Below are 17,547 nucleotides of genomic sequence, written 5' to 3'. Positions count from 1 at the left end.
TTCTCTTTTCTCTCTGTTTTTCTATAAGACAGCAGAAGGCATTTAAACCTCATGACCACAGAGGCCATGACTCCTGCCCCGGTGCAGAAAGTATGAAAACATGAAAAAGATTCTTCAGAGATATAGAGTTATGGACAGACACATAAAGAGAGCATACTTAACAACAATGGCAGTAACACTTTGAAAATCGTATGTAGTTCAGTGTTGATACTGAAGCAAAGACTGAGAAGCCCACTTTCATAAACAGTCATCTGAAAGTAATGACAGCTTTGGAATAGGCTGATCTACTGTAACTGAGGAAGAAACGCATATTATAAATGTGGGTGAACAAAGGAAAATATTTATTTAACCTTTTCTCAAGTTCACAAGTACCCACCTGTCAGTTAAAGTAGGGAATGCACAATCCAAAACACACAACAACAGCATGTCATCTTTTATTCATCATTACGTGTCAGGGAGACACATAACGCCCTCTCGCTAGAGTTGAACTATACAACAAGATTCATATATACCAGAGAAAAATACTAAAATAGACAGACTTCTAAATTATTTTAAAAAATGCAAATGCAAAATTATTCAAATGTTTACAGAACATAAGCTAGAGGGCAGAGAAGATAAAAAATAAGCTCAGGTAGTATTACTTATTGGATTACAGCAGGGTATTTAGAAGAACAACAGTGCATCAAGTCAAGTCGGTCCAGAAAAGTTCCAGAAAGTTTAAAGGTTAAAAACTATTGAACCCTGTGTTGAAACTAGCTCAATAAAGCACATAAAAGATAAGAGTGCCACCTCATACATGACCGAGGGTCCATTACATGGTTTTTGGTTGAGTTGGACTGCAGAATGAAGGAGAAGCAACCCACATATGCTGAGCATATGTGGCAACTGTTGGACATGTGTTCTTTTTGGAGACTGTTGGAAAGCCTGCACTGATGACCTCATGAAGCTGGTTCATAGACACACATACAATATGAAAAAAGAAATGAAAGGAAAACCATGTTTGATTTTAAATTTGGCCTTTAATGGCACTTCCTTACATACCTCTAGACCGCTTCTAGATCTGTTGCTACTTTTAGATTACTTCACAGAAGTCCTATTCTGAGCACATTTGCAATTTCACCATAGACCTCAAAGTTGGACATAAAGCAAAAACCATCTGCTGGGTCAAATTAAAACACAGTATCCAAGCACAAAGGTAAGGTCAGGAACACAATCAGAAGTGTCCTCATTGCTTTTTTCCTCCAAATTTATCCCCTGCAGGCTGACTGTCAACAAAGAGTTCAAATGCAGATACAAATTGTGTCAAATGTATCTGCAGCTTGTGTCATTGCGCTATTTGCGCTACTTGCGAGCAGATCATGCACACAGTGATACAAATGAAGCACAGCAGTGTGGAGGTGCACACAGAGATGATCTTGATGGGTAGATTTTGAAATCCATAAACGCTGATTCCTACAGTGACTAGAATGTGTGTGTTATGCTGGCATGGTTTGGGTCCATGTACCATTTCTGTCCTGATGGGAATGGCTTCTTCCAGGAAAACATGGCCCCCAACCAGAGAGCATGAGCGCTCACATGAAATGTAAGATGTAAATATTATTCTATGGCCTCCACAGTCACTGGATGTAGGACTAAAAACACCTTTGGGAGTGCTGTCCACCACCATCACCAAAACACTAAATAAGGGGATTTTATCTTCAAATTTTTTTATAATTAAAGTATTCATTCATTACATGCCATCAGCAGCCCAACACCTAGAACATTTAATTCTGGTAATTTGGGGAAGTATGGAGAATTTACATAGGAAAACTACACTTAAACATTTATATGGAAGATATTAGTCATGGTAAATGGTAAATGGACTGGTTCTACCTGGGCATTTAGAGCGCTTTATACAACAATAATCACATTCATTAAACATCTGGTTGCTTGGAAACAGCATGTTTACATTGTATATGCGTGCCTTGTCAGTGCCACTGCATCTTACCATCACAGGATGGCATGTCGAGGCTAGCAGTGAATCCACTGTCGCACACACACAGATACGATCCTTCTGTGTTGAGACATTTACCATGAGGGGAACACAGCTCTGTGTCGTCGGCACACTCATCAACATCTGGAAAAACACAGCGTGAACAGAGAAAGATGTGTGTCATTCCATACAACGAGTCTAGATCTTTTGTTTAAAGAAGCAGCTTACCACTGCAGATGGTGCCATTGATCTGCCGGTACCCCTGTGGGCAGCTACAAGTGTAGGAGCCCAGATTGTTGACGCACTCTCCCACTTCCTTACATGGTCTGACTTCCTCTGTGCACTCATTCACATCTAAAACATCAAAAACACAACACAGGTTTTTTGGATTAAAGTGATATGTTCTGATTATGTTGACACATTTGATCAAATCCTTATTATACATCTATCTGTTCCGTGGGGGGGGGGGGCTATCCCAGCTACCACAGGGCAATAGGTAGAGTACACCCTGGACAGGTCGCCAGTCTGTCACAGAGCTAACACATAGAGACAGACAGCCATTCACACTCACGGGCAATTAAGAGTTACCAATTAACCTAACCCCACTGACTGCATGTCTTTGGACTGTGGGAGGAAGCCAGAGACAACCCAGGCAAGCACGCACAGAACATGCAAACTCCACACAGAAAGACCCCGGTCTTCTTGCTGTGAGGCAACAGTGCTAATCACCGCACCCACATGCTGCCCATTGTGTATTTGAATGTTGCAGCAGCAAGTGGTAGCAGAACGGTGAACAAGCTGCCAACAGGCCAGAGCGAGAACAGAACCTTCAGGTAAATAAATCATTGTAATGATGTGTTCTTCAGCAATGTCCTGAGACATCGAAGACAGAGCATTAATACAAAGGATCTGAAATGCTGCCAGAAGGTAGCTGGATGTTCTATCATGACAATTTCCATGACCTACCAGCCCTTCTTGTCAAATCTAGCCACCTGTGACTTCCATCTTTTCCCTAAAATGAAATTAAACCTTAAAAGATACTTTCTCAACATGGTCTAGAAGAAGCAGATGCACTTCACTGCATGAAGCGTTATCAAGGGTAATGGTGGTGAAGTTTTAATCAAAAAATCAATTAAGTACTTGGTATAACAATTTTGACCTCTATGGATAGATTCTCCATTTATAACAACCCTGCAGTTGATGATTAATGATTTAATAAGTCATCTATTTGGATATTGTTAAGGTATGAAGGCTCCCTTGATTGACAGTTGTGTGGCACTAATTAGCAGACATTTATGCCTCCATGTTGCATCCATACAGTTTAAGGATTCAAGGCTAACTAAGTTTGTCACTAAAAATTGTATCCTCTGATCTCTACACCAACTTCTGCCTCAAAATAAAACATCAAATCAGATTCCAAAACTACAGTGCTAGTACAGAATGCATATAGTTCCACTTATGAAATGGAGGGAATATGTAACTGCTTCCATTTGTTTGTCTGTCTGTCTGATTGTTAGAGGTTCTCAAAATATCATATTTAAATTTGTCATACCAATAACAGCTTGAGCTGATATAATTTTGGTGAAAATTGGGAGAAGGTCGAAAAATCAATAAAAACTTTATGTTACCCACATGCATGCACAGATTGATATCTGCAAACTTTGCTACAGCATACTAGGACTTTGGGGACCTCGGAAAAAAATCTGAAGAAACTATATTAAGCAATATATCTTAGGATCTTAAAATGTTACAGCTTATAGAAGACAAAGATTTCAGCTGTTTCTGCTCCAATTATATGGGTAAACATAAAAAAATACACGATTTTAGTATGTAATGCCTTAAGTTCATTGGATATCAGCTTGTTGTTATAAAAGCAGGCTGATGTCTGCATGTGGCTGACATCAGCCACATGCAGGGTGGCTGTAGCTCAGGAGGTAGAGCAGGTCACCTACTGATTGGAAGGTCGGTGATCCCTGGCTCCTCCAGTCTGCATGTCAAGTATCCTTAGGCAAGATACTAACCCCAACTTGCTCTCCGATGCATCCAACAGAGTATGAATGTGTATGAATGTTGTTAGAAAGCACTAAGTGTAGATAAAGTGCTTGTGAGAATGGGTGTGAATGGGTGAATGAGGCATGTTGTATAGAGCGCTTTGAGTACTCCGTGAGAGTAGAAAAGCGCTATATAAGAATCAGTCCATTTGCATGTTGTAATAAAACCATCGTAAAACATCAGAAAAACATCACTGTGGTACTGTAAAATGATGCCACCGTTGCAGCAAAATTCCTTCCTTCACATATATTCCATTACATTAAGTGGTATTATTTCAAAGTGGATGCATTTGGAAACCAAAGCAACCAAGCCACAAACTGGTAGACCACGTAAAGTTACAGAGCGGGTTCACCAAGTGCTGAGATGAGTGCATAAAAGTCAGAAGGCTCTGCTGATTCAACAAGTGCAGAGTTCCAAACCTCTGGCAGCGACGTCAGTATAAAAACTGCACACCGAGAGCTTCATAGAGTGGGTTTCCATGGCTCACTCCTGTGGGTGTAATGTGGAAGCGGGACAGCACTTTGTATAGTGTATATATCATACCATCACACTGGTCTCCAGCTGGCGATAGTCTGAAGCCTGGCCCACACACACAGGAAAAGGAGCCTTCGGTATTCTGGCAGTGGCCTCTGACACAGACTCTCTGATCCTGGCACTCATCTATATCTGAAACCACACAAACAACAGAATACAAGGGTTAAACTTGTATGGATTTCTCACACAGCAGATACACAGTGTGCTGAGGGGCTTCTCTCAATGAATAATTATTTAAGCGAACAAGCTGGTTGAGACTGTCTGCAGTGTTTCTTCACATACAGTGAAAACAGTGAGCGCACTGATTTATAGTGTGAGTGTTACACTAAACAGATCTGAACACTACAATAAACACTTCAGGTAAACACAGGCACAGTATTGGGAGTGGCCTATTATAACTAATGCATATTACATTGTTATACAATGGAAGCATGGCTTCAAATAATTAAACATGACTGAAAATATCTGTATTTACAAAAATGTCATCATTGGTTGAAGTACGTCGGTGTGAGTCGGATTCCATTCCAGGCTCTTCAGCATTCTGAAGCATAATGCACAAGAAGTCGTCAGAGCTCAGAGTAAATCATCTGTTGCTAAGTCTATCAGCTCTAGTGGCTATGAAGACACTTTGCACAAGGAATCAGCACACAAGTCCTAAATGATTATGCTCCACCGTATCTCGAAAACATCATCCCATCATCCCAGTCGAGAACGTTGCTTTCAGACTGCAGGTTCACTTGTGGTTCCTAGAGATGTTTAAAGTACAATGGGAGGCAGAGCCGTCAGCCCTCAGGCTCTCTCTTCTGAAAACAGCTACCAGTTTGGGCTCAGGGGACAGACACCTTCTTTACTTTAACATTGACTTCATACTTTCTTTTTTGATAAAGGGCTGTAAGTGGCTCAGTCTGCTAAAAGACCTCCCATGATGCACCCAGCACTCCCCTCTTTTCACTCCCGTTATTAATATATAATTTTCACGGTTGCCTTTCATGTCATTAACTTTCGTTTATTCTCTCCTGTAGTTAGTGCTTTGTCAGTTTTGTTCTTCGTGGTCTCTCTATGCTCTCTTTTTTTGTCTTCACAGATGGCTGCACCTTCTCTGAGCCTGTTACTGCTACATGTCTCTTCCTGTCAAGCAAGAGTTGGTTTTCTATACAGTCATCAAGATCTCCAACTGCCTGATCGTTGTTTAAGATGACATTAGCTTTGGGTGGCAGTGCTATGGAGAGGAAGCTCAGTATAAATCAAGTTACTAAATTGATGTGAATCGAATATGATTTATAGCAATTTATAGCAACGACCCAAGCAGCACAGTGTTTAGCACTGCTGCCTAGTAGCAAGAAAGTCCTGAGTTCAATTCCACCATCAGGCTAGGCTCTTTTTGTGTGGAGTTTGCAAGTTCTCCCCATGTTTGTGTGGGTTCTCTCCGGGTACTCCAGCTTCCTCCCACATTCAAAAAACATGCATTTAGTGGGGTTAAGTTAATTGGTGATTCTAAATTGTCCAATGGTTATCTGTCTCTGTGTTATCCCTGTGGCAGACTGGCGACCTGTCTAGCGTGTACCCTGCCTCTCGCCCTAAGAGGGCTGGGATAGGCTCCCTGCCACCCTGAAAAGGATAAGCCGAAGATGTAAGACGGATATCTTTTTTGCTCCCTGATGCTAAAGTACATCTTGGGAATCGAAGTCCACTTCCTTCTTTTATCAATAGTGTCATCATCAACTACAGGAAGCGACTGCCTACAAACTGACATAATGCCGTTTACTCTAACCATCAAAAATGAATGCCTAATCCTAACTCTCAGCCTAAACCTAACCATGACCTAATTGTAACCCAAAAATGCCCTCAAACTCATGGACACACACACACACACACACACACACACACACACACACACACACACAATCTAGTAGATGTGAGTTTGGCAGTCACATGCAAACACTTGTGGCATGGTTTATTATTATTCTATGAAGGACTCTGCACAGCCTAATTCTTTTCTCTTGCTTCTACCACCGTTCTCAGTTGTGGCTTGGCTTGCCTGACATGGTGTGTCAAAACCTCACAGCTAACCTCGAGTCACATAGGATACAGGAGTGGCAAAGTGCTAAAAGAGTAGAGATGGGCAAACCTTTGGTGCCTGCTAGAAATAATAGCATTTCCAGGAAAGCGTGGGAAAATGTTGTGTATTCTTTGGCGTGGTTTGCAATTTCATTTCTCGACTGGTACAGGTGTACAACCTTACATCTGTTTCCTGGGTTGATCCCTTAATGTGTTGACTGCCAGACATAGACACCATGAGGCTAAGGGTTATCCTGAAAAATATAAGTGTTCTCTAGGCCATTAATGGCTTATACTGGAAGTTGGCACACATAATGGTTTCCTGTTGGTTTTCTGATGATTACAGAGATTTGCTAGCTTTGCTAGCAACCATATACAATATTTTAACTATGTGATCAGATAATTAAAAGAAATTTGTTAAAAATGAAAAATCAGAAACAGATGAAAACCTCTCTTTGTCTTTCTCCATGTGTTTTCAGGCAGTCACTGTAACTCCTCCAGTCCATGATTGTGTGACAGGCTCAAAGTAACACAACCTTTACTCTACACTAATCAGCAACCTAGATACAACCCGGTGACTTCAGCCTCTGTATGATATTAGTGCAGTGTTAATATATATGTCTTATATTACACACTGTTTAGTTTAGTTTAGGCACATTATTAATTAGAACTGAATTAAAGGAGTCTTGCACTGCAGTAAGGTCCAAACACACAGACATGTACATGTTAACAGTGTAAAGACCTACCTACACACTGGCCTCCTTGACCCAAGAAGCCAGACGGACAGGAGCCACAGGTGTAACTACCAAGCTCATTGAAGCAGATACCAGAAGGACACACTAGCCTGTTTTCACATTCATCGATATCTGAGAACACACAAATAAGCTGTCACAACAAATGCAATACAGGATGTTCAAAAATGGTCATTCAGTATGCACTCTTCTTTTAGCTCTAGTTTTAGTCTCTACCAGCACTCTCTGGCTCTGTAGCTGCTGAATCCTTCTCTGCATGTCTGTCTGTGGTTTGGCAGACGTTCATCAGCTTCACTGTAAACAGCTGAGTCAATAAAGTCAATATATCACTGAGCTTCTCCAACCCTACTCTCCAAAGCGGACTCTTAGATCCACTGATAGTGGTCTTCTATCTATTCCACGGACCCGTTTGAAAACGAAGGGGGATCACGCTTTTCAAACCCTGGCTCCAGTACTGGAGTACTTTTATTCTATATTTATACTGTACTATTGCTTTGTTTGATATGCTTCTATACTGCTATATTGTTTGTTTGACATGCCTTCATTCCCATGTGAAGCACTTTGTAACAGCTTTTTGTCTTAAAAAGTGCTATATAAATAAATTTTACTTACTGACTTACTTACTTACTAAAGAGCAACATTTCTAAAGCTGGTTCACCAAAACTCAATTTCTTCCACATTACCAGCTGTTTTTCAAAGAAAAAGTATTAAAAAGCAGACAGACAGAAACTGTTTATCACTCAGAGTTCTAAGTCATCACAGGTGACACACATAATGTTATATTTTGGTGAAAGGCAAAAGTGACTGGGACCTGGTAGAGACTAAAAACAAAGCTAAAAGACTGCAACAAGGATCTCACGCTTGGGCAGTATCAATATCACAGGGCATCTAAAAATCACAACAAATACATTTTTTCCCTTAGAACTGACTTGATGGTGATTGTCGCAATTTACAAAGTACCCGTGTAGAAATGTTCACCAGTCAAATATGTATCGTAGGAAATCTTACACACCATGGTGTAATGATTTTTATTAGAACATCTAAAACAAAAACTCCTGCTTTTGTCTGCTTTGCATTAATCTTATTAATAGACACCATGGTTGCAAACCCACATGCATATAAACATCTCAAAGAAGTCATAATCTGATCCCAGAGCCTCTGCAGCTGAGCAGAAAAGATTTTATTGCGGCTATGGAGAAATCATCATCACGCCTGTTTGCTCTCTGAGCCCTAATTCAATATCATTTTGGTGGGTGGGGAGAGCTGCACTGAAACGGCAGGAAACCACGTAATGACACAGTGCATCACATTCATATCCCAATAAGGCTGATGAACCGGGAGGAGGGTGGCGCTGATGCTGGTAACAGTGTGGTTGTTGGTCTCGTCCGAGATCCCACTGGCTTAGAATTCCTTTAGAATGCACTTGTTAGTGAGCGGAGCTTTGTTTGACCAATGCCAGATGTTATGGATGTGTATAGCATAAATACTGTCCTAGTGCCTGATTTACTTTGACTGTAAATGTTCCTCCATGTCTTACGTTTATTCCAGAACAGGATACAGCATATGGCGAATAAGTTTTAGATATTTATTTGCTCTGGGGCTCCAGCCTAACAAACATATTAGTCTATAATGAATTATGTCTAAGTTCTTAGCTCATTGACTATAGTAAGAAGTAGGCAGTAACTAAGAACTTAGACCATAATTCATGCTAACTCACAAACTTCTCTTCAGTCAAATGTACTGGTTCTTGAACTAAGGTTCTTGGGTCTTGGGTGCAATCCAGCAAACCCACACAGTGCCTTTCACGCAGTGGTTCTAAAACGTTTTCTTTTTCTACTCCCTACTTCGGAAGCCAAAAAAAAAGCTCACACTCTACACCAAAAAAATCTCGAAAAGAATACAATTGTTATAAAGAAAGTAAATAAAATTTTCTAATGTGCCTCCCTTTATTTCAATAATAATTAACTTCCTTTTTCTTACAGAAGGTGGTGTAAAGATGCTGGTTTGTAAGATTGTATCCACAATTTCATTCAGACCTCATGGCTGTCTGTGATGAGAAGGATTAAACTTTCGGACAGTATATGGGGAAGCTGGAAACAGATCACAAGGAAAAAAAGAGTGCTTTAAGTTGAGAAAACAGCCATTTGCTGTTCATTTCTTTTGGACATGGGCCATTCATTTCACCTATCATATCTCAACTGCAGGACACTGATTCTGTGAGCTTTGCTAAAATCATGTTGCTCTTGTTCGCACTACACATGGCTTACAAACCTTGTTTAACCTCAACTCTGACCAATACATTCCTTACCTATGCAGGTGGTTTGGGCCTCATCCAGGTGGTATCCTTCATCACAGTGGCAGATATAGCTCTCAGCTGTGTTGTAACAAATCCCGTGGCCGCAAATATAAGGGTTGATCTGGCACTCATCTACCTCTGGGCCAGAAGAGAAACAGGAGAGCACTAATGTAGCAGCACTTTTAAGAGCTAATAATGGGTCCCATAGGTTACTATAAAGAGCTGCAAGGAACCACAGCATACCATTAATGTACCACAAGTTAACAGCTTAATAAAAAAGCATCACAAGTTCACAAAATCTACCACAAAGTAGCCGAAAGCAACTGACTGCAGAGCAGGTGACGAAATTAAAACCATATCACCGACGAAGTGTTTTATTATTGGCAGTTAATCTCAGCATATCGTGAAGAAGCTCAAATAAATACCTTTTTGTACATTGCAGTTATCCTTGTGAGCTGCTTTTCACAGTAAATCCTTTTTAGTTCATCAGTAAATGATTTGAGATGTGAGTTTGCACCACAGCAAACATCTTTGACAGTTAGCGATGCAGTTATTTTCCAACTGGAAAAGCTAAGATGTAGATTAGCTCTGTGCTAACAAGTGTTACTGGACATCAGGCAATAGTTCGAGAAGTTTTAAGAAGACTCTATGGACGACAACGTACACAAAAAAATCTGTTTTGCACAGTGTGCACACTATATATAACAAAGTCCATCCACAAAGTGCAGAGACACATACAGTTAGAAGTATTTGGACAGTGAAGCAATTTTGCTCACTTTGCCTGGACCAACCAAAAAAATCAAGATCTGATTGCAGACTTTCAGCTTACATTAAACACTTTTGGAATTACAGTCATTTAAAAAAAAAAAAAAAAAAAAAACCCTGCAAAAATCTGACTGTAGTACTAAACACAATTCTTATATTTAAAATTATTTTAACTTGTTAATTACCTTTGAGCCTCAGAAAATGTGGGAATATGTATAAAAAGGTATAAACATTTGTCATTTTGATAAACCCCTTGAATTAAAGCTGAAAGTCAACTTTAACTAATAATTCTAGTTTTGGACTGAATCAAATATGTCAAATACAGTTGCCTAGTCATAGATTCTTCTATATATTCTATGTACAATGTACTATTCTATGTACTGTGGGGCGATCGTGGCTCAAGAGTTGGGAGTTCGCCTTGTAATCGGAAGGTTACCGGTTCGAGCCCCGGCTCGGACAGTCTCGGTCGTTGTGTCCTTGGGCAAGACGCTTCACCCGTTGCCTACTGGTGGTGGTCAGAGGGCCCGGTGGCGCCAGTGTCCGGCAGCCTCGCCTCTGTCAGTGCGCCCCAGGGTGGCTGTGGCTACAACGCAGCTTGCCATCACCAGTGTGTGAATGGGTGAATGACTGGATATGTAAAGCGCTTTGGGGTCCTTAGGGACCATAAAAGCGCTATATAAATACAGGCCATTTACCATTTTACAATATGGAGAAATAATATAAATTTATTCTCTCAATGACTTCATGAAGTTTGGAGCCTTTGCAGCACACTTGGAATATAAAGTTCTTGGAGAAGGTCTTTTTCAAACTCTAATCTTTTAGTTCAGCATTTCACTCAATTTGAGGCAAATGTCCCAGCGCAGAACCTGTGGAACTCCGTAATTAAACTTCGTGAGGGAAGAAGATTCCTTATTTAGATGAATAAATTGGAGTCAGTAATTCAGACCACTGCAGCACAGTCCCTGTAATACCTATGGCATGTTCTAATCTTTGTAATAAAACATTGCGGTCAGCACTATCAACCTGGTCTGAAGTCTAGTACGGCAAGTATAAGACGAGTTCAGTGTCAGAGGCCACAAGAAGATAATTCATAAACTTCAATGTTGTTTCTGTAGGCTAAAAAGGTTTGAGATATTCCTATAATTAGCTAAGACAGATGAGTCTAGAGAAGACCTTTTAAGTAATAGTTTAATTATTGCCACCCTAAGGTGGAGAGTGAAGCATTAATTAACAGTAGGACTTCTTTGAGCAGTCTTGCAGAGAAGATTTGGCGAGTTTTTCGTGGGCACAACCCACATACATAACTCTGCTGCTCATTTTCCTTACAAATGTGGTACTGCTTCAGAGGAAATAAACAGGCTTTCCATCAGTATAGGATTAATTGCCAATAATAGTTGTTACAATAAAGAAATAATCGACCAAAGACAAATTTCCTTACTTTTTGTGCTAAGTTTAGTTAGGGTAAAGGAATGCTTGGCTCAACTCTAACTTTCTGCCAGCCTGGCCACCGTGCTGAAGAGAACCCTGGGGTTTTCTTATTTTCTTCAATGGGTGATGAATAATAAGATGTCTCTGTAGATTTATGGATTGCATTTGGATTGCATCCAGGTTAAATGAAACACTGAGACACTATTTCTGCTCTAGCTTATGGGTTATCTACATTAAGGTCCATATTTGGGAATTGTACCAGGGAGTCAAACACTTCTGATCCCAGGCTGTCTTTGTCAGAGGAGCCACAGTATTCGGGGTTGTACGCAATGAGAACGTAAGACTTTTAATAAGATAATCAACCTGCTCATGGTTCAGTTGTGCGAGTACAAAATCGAACAGCAACCCCCCCGACTACTCACAACCATGACTGTCAATGCTGCATGCTGGGTGTATTCTGATTATATTCCTATAGAACATTTTTGTAATTAGCTAGAGCTTGTTATGTCACAGTTTTTGCATAGGTGTTGCTGCTAATATTTTCTGGCAACTGATTTGCAAATTACTCGGATCTTTCTTAAATTGAAATGGTTCAACTCTTATGAGGTAGACACCAACTAGCATTTACACAATTACAAAAAGCTGGTGCAAAGAAAAACACAATGAAAAAGAGAAAACAAAAGAAAAAAACACACAAAAAAAAACACCAAAAAAGTTTGCAAAGAAAGAGTGAAGAATGTTTCAGTCCTACCTGCTGACTGGGTAGGTGCAATGTCCTGGCCTGCATTAGTTGGAAGAATCTCTACTGGTGCAGGAGGAGAAATCCTCTCAACCACTTCTGTTGAACCAAAAAGGAAAACCACAACACAAGCCATTAGTTCTAGTGTGCATGTAGTTTATTCTTAATTCAACATATTTTATTTTGGCATATTCATTTTGAACACATTCAGAATTTACTTGTAGCTTAATTCTTTAATGCCAGCAACACTGAACTGTAATTAACTACTAAACTACACTGGCAGACTGGTGTCTCTCCCAAAGTGCCTAAGCAACAGAGTACCAAAATCATACAGTGGAGTCTAAGTGGTACCTTGGGTTTGTATAAGAGTCTTGACAGATGGACATGTGACAGACAAAATAAAGTTCTCATTGTTTGGCAAGGCAAGACAATGCAGTTTACAGCAGTTTTGGGTGTATTCATACAAAGCTGAAGTTATAATGAGAGAGGTCAGATAGGACCAGACCAAATCACGCCCACAGATATGCACAGACCACAGTATGATAGCAATGCTTAGAAATGCAACTCTGAATGCATATGTCTAATCGGTTGGTTAAGACCACAGACACTAGGGAAAACAGATTGGAGACTGCTCCACAACATGTGTAATCAACAATCAAATGCATTTGAAATGGTTCCTTCAAAGATGGGAACCAAATCTAAGATGACTTACAGTCAATTGTTCTCTTTAAAACACCTTTAAGATTTTGAGAAAAGAGAGATAAAACAATTGTTAAGACTGAGGCAGTCTGCTATCAGTTTTTGATTACAAGGGGTCAAGTTGGCACTGCTCTGCATGCAAAAAAAATGTGATTAACTGTAAAAAAGTCCGATTTTTTTTGTTGCCTGTTGCAAATCTGGTGCTGTCTACATCAGAGGTATACAGATGGATCACAAACAATCTACACATCAGGCACGGTTCTCAGCCACAGACTGGTCTGGAAGTAAACACGGTAAATTTATATACTTTATACATTTATAAATAAACAGATACAACTAGTTCATTTCATTAATGGCCAGCACTGTACCAACAACAGTGCAGATTTGCAGCTCAAAAATCAAGGAATGAGTAATGTACTGACAGAATAATACAGTGTAAGCATAAATGCATTGCTCTCTGAAGACAGCACGGTAGCTAAGATCAATCAGGCTGAAGATCAATATGTTTATGACCTAAGGTTGAATGCTTATGCTAAAATTACTGGAGATGTTTGTGGACCTCACAAATGAGTCTAAAACCTATCACAATCCCATTAATACATGCATTTTGACAGTCATATGTTTTGTAATAGCACCAATCAAAGCAAATAAATGAATGAAAGACATGAATGTTGATATGAAATGTTTGCATTGAGTAGAAATGTGACTAAAACTCTGAAACACTTCAACCCACTCGGCTCACAGTAAAAAGGAGCACGAGATGCATCGTCTTATCGTCTCACAGGATTCTCCTTCTCCCTCCCTCTGATAGTCCATTAAGTTTAATTCAAGTCTCTTTCGTTTCAATAAATGCCAGGATTACTGTGGAGAAGCAAAATGTGATGCTCTAAACAGTGAAAAGACATAGCCAACATTCTGGCACTGTGCTCACAACGTCAATTAATAGAACTACGTTTTAAAACGTAGTTCTATTAATCTGCGCTCATTACTCTTGAACTGGAACCGGATGTAAGTCCCCAAAAACTGAATTTTGTAACTGAAATTGAATTGTAGAACTGAAACTGAATGGTGAGAAGTGAATCTGAAATTATTCGAGAGCTAAATTTTTAAAGGATAAAATGCAGTTTCAAAGCAAATGAATTCATTTTCAAAAATAAAATTCAATTTCAATTTAGTGATGATCATTTTCAAACCAATAAATTGAATTTCAAATTAGGCTAATTCATATTCAGTTTTTAAAAGCATTTATTCAAGTTACAATTCAGATTCAATCCGAGCAATTCAAATTCAAATTTAACTTATTCAAATTCAGTTTCTGATGGCACCGATTTCTGCCCATAGGTTGCCTCCAATGTGGCGACCTGAAAAAAGTGGCTGCCCAGAGGTTGATGGTGCAGCACCCTAAACCATTGGGCAACTGCTTTTCGTTGCAAGACGACTTTGTTTCAAGTACTTGTATTTGACCCCAGACAGCCAAAAAATTCTGTGCAATCACTCACAAACCATTTTTTTTCCTGGTTGCATGGAGGTTGCCATCCTACTTCTACTCATGTGTGACTGACACCTAAAATAAGAGAGATGGGGGAACCACCAGTGGCAGTTAAAACAGGAAATGCAGCACTAGAGTGACTAGGTAACAAATAAGGACAATGGGAAGGATAATATCACCCGATCTTATATTCTGCACAAATGTACTGAAAATTTTGGCATAAACATCATGAATGACAGCATTTAATTTTTGTCATAACCATCACTCATCACCTCAACCTGCTTCTGCAAAAATGTGATCATATGACCTCAACTGTTAACACTTCTTAATGTCCCAAGGACTACCTTTGGCAAGAAGTTTAACAGGTTTAGAAAGGACAGCCTTGTGACTATACAGAAGAGAAATTTCAGAAAACAAACGATTGTTCTTGGTAAAAAGGCAGTAAGCCCAACAAAATTTACAATCAATCTTACATTATGAATAAAACTGCAAGCCAACACAAAAAATAAATAACCCACCCCCAACGAGCTTCTGTGGCTTACCCTCTCTGTGGAGGTAGTCGATGCTCATCATCTGAACAACTCAAGTCAGCTGTCTTACACATGGTTGTGGTTGTGCGCAGTGAAGTAAACTGAGACAGTATTCAAACTGTTCAGTTTTTGAATAGTAATTAACTCAAACTTGAAATATTCCAAATACCTTACTGGTATTTATGAGATATAAATAAAAGATTTAAATTATTCACTTTGTATAATGAATATACAGTATATGGACAAAAATACTAGTCCAACTACACACTACACCCACAGAAACTGCTGTGGAAATCCATGCCACTGTTTTTATACTGATGTCAATGACAGAGGAGGGGAGGAGCATTTATTTTGTCAGCACAGCATTGTTGACTTATGTGCCATGTACCTCAGCACTCAACAATCCTAAGATTGTTGAGTGCTGAGGTACATGGCAGGCCATATAGGTACACCCAAATAGGTACACCTATATGGCCTGCCACTTTGTGGTTAATTTGCTATGGTTCCTAAATAAATTCCACCAGCTCCATCTACTCCCTTACTTTACCCTATGATCCAAAACATATAGTTTCAACATTCTATAAGCATTAATTATAAAATAAATTTACCGTAATGCTTTATATATTCTTTATTTATATATATGCGTTATGGTTGTACGAAAATTATTTCAAGTCTTACTAAGGGTTTGCTGTAGACTTTGTGACAAGATGCTACTGAAGAGCATGCTGTCAGATGTAGCCCTTGCTTGTAACATGTGGTTTAAAAAAACATCTGATATTGATGGTAAAAATGTACAAGTTGTGTCATCAAAATAGGACTTTACTCACCAATCAGTGACATTTCCATCAGTACAATAAAACTACAATACAATAAAACCTGTGTGCAGTTAAGACTAACAAAGTGATCTAATGCTGGGTTCAGATGAGACAATATCAAACTGATGATGCCTATCCATACCATAAACAGACATCAGGGACATAATTGATGGTTTATTTTGTGTAGTCTGTGGATACCAGATGACTTGAGCAGATGGTAAGATAGTGTGTTGTTAACACTGATCATCTGTGCCCTTCTTTTAAATTCTTACAACCTCGGTCTTATGTCTTGTGCATGCACAGCACAGAGAATTTAAAAAAACAACAACTTATTTGTAACGTTCTGTTAGTACGTCTTGATGCATTCTCAATCATCCAGGAAAGTAAATCTCCAAAAGTTGAATCTGTTCATCTGGACGTAGCGTTTTGTGGGAGAAACGTTTCGTCACTCATCCAAGTGACTTCTTCAGTCTCATATAGGTACACATCCAAGAGACTGAAGAAGTCACTTGGATGAGTGACGAAACGTTTCTCCCACATAATGCTACGTCCAGATGAACAGATTCAACTTTTGGAGGTTCTGTTAGTAGGCTTTTCTGAAACCCAGTACAATTAGTACCATACATACTGCTTGGGATACCACTTTTACAGGCTTGTTTCCAGTAATTACCTTGTACCTCTTTCACAGTGATATTTTGCATGTTGTGAAAAACAACAAGCTATGATGGTTTGAGACCAACATATCACTGTCAAGTCAATAACAAGTTTTAAAATGACTCAGTAATCACCATCACTGAAACAGCACTCTTTTCAGACCACTGGATCAAGATATATTAAACCCAAGTATTAAAAATTGCTTTGTCTGAACCCATCGTAAGCTCGATAAGCTGAGTCTGAAACTGCTTTGAAGTTTAAAGGGCAAAGCAGAAACCTGGGTAAGGTGCCTCCATCTTGATGGTGGAAACACCCGGAGATAGCTGGGGCTGGATAGGCTCAACTACTGGACTAATGCTACCCACAGGAATTACCAGCTCCTTCAATGAAAAGACACAGACAACACCAAAGACATAAAATCAACATAGCATTGTATACATATACTGCTCAAAAATATTAAAGGAACACTTCAGCGTATGTAATCCAGTCTGTTAACCTTGGGATATTGGTCTGGTCAGTCAAGTAAAAAAGGGGGTGGTTAATCAGGTTCAGGTACTTTGGCATTAATGAAATTAACAACAGGCGCACTAGAGGGGCAACAATGAGACCAACCACAAAACAGGAATGGTTTTACAACTGGAGGCCACTGACATTCATCTATTCTGACTGTTTTTTCATTTGCCTAGGGTCAGTGTCACTACCAGTAGCACAAATAGTCCAACTCCTCCAGGATGGAACATCAATACCATTTCTGGACGGTTTGC

At 39.5% G+C, this 17,547-nt stretch overlaps 1 protein-coding gene across 6 annotated transcripts in view; it reads right to left on the bottom strand.

Annotated features, from left to right (window-relative positions):
• Positions 1 to 17,547, bottom strand: part of ltbp1 (latent transforming growth factor beta binding protein 1) — a 161,089-nt gene that overhangs the window by 17,341 nt on the left and 126,201 nt on the right. For 5 of the 6 annotated variants that reach the window (XM_025897470.1, XM_025897472.1, XM_025897471.1 and 2 more), the window contains 7 exons: positions 17,061 to 17,163; positions 12,609 to 12,695; positions 9,677 to 9,802; positions 7,363 to 7,482; positions 4,568 to 4,690; positions 2,201 to 2,326; positions 1,988 to 2,116 (listed from right to left, as the gene is read on the bottom strand). In XM_025897470.1, coding sequence (XP_025753255.1) covers positions 1,988 to 2,116; positions 2,201 to 2,326; positions 4,568 to 4,690; positions 7,363 to 7,482; positions 9,677 to 9,802; positions 12,609 to 12,695; positions 17,061 to 17,163 — 814 coding nt within the window. The remainder of the gene's footprint in view (positions 1 to 1,987; positions 2,117 to 2,200; positions 2,327 to 4,567; positions 4,691 to 7,362; positions 7,483 to 9,676; positions 9,803 to 12,608; positions 12,696 to 17,060; positions 17,164 to 17,547) is intronic. The other variant, XM_025897473.1, reaches the window with a different exon arrangement.

The sequence above is a fragment of the Oreochromis niloticus genome, linkage group LG13 (genome assembly GCF_001858045.2).
Source record: "Oreochromis niloticus isolate F11D_XX linkage group LG13, O_niloticus_UMD_NMBU, whole genome shotgun sequence".
Classification (NCBI taxonomy): Eukaryota; Metazoa; Chordata; class Actinopteri; order Cichliformes; family Cichlidae; genus Oreochromis; species Oreochromis niloticus.
The sequence above is the reverse complement of the archived record's forward strand: the minus strand, read 5'-3'. Positions and strand labels throughout refer to the sequence as shown.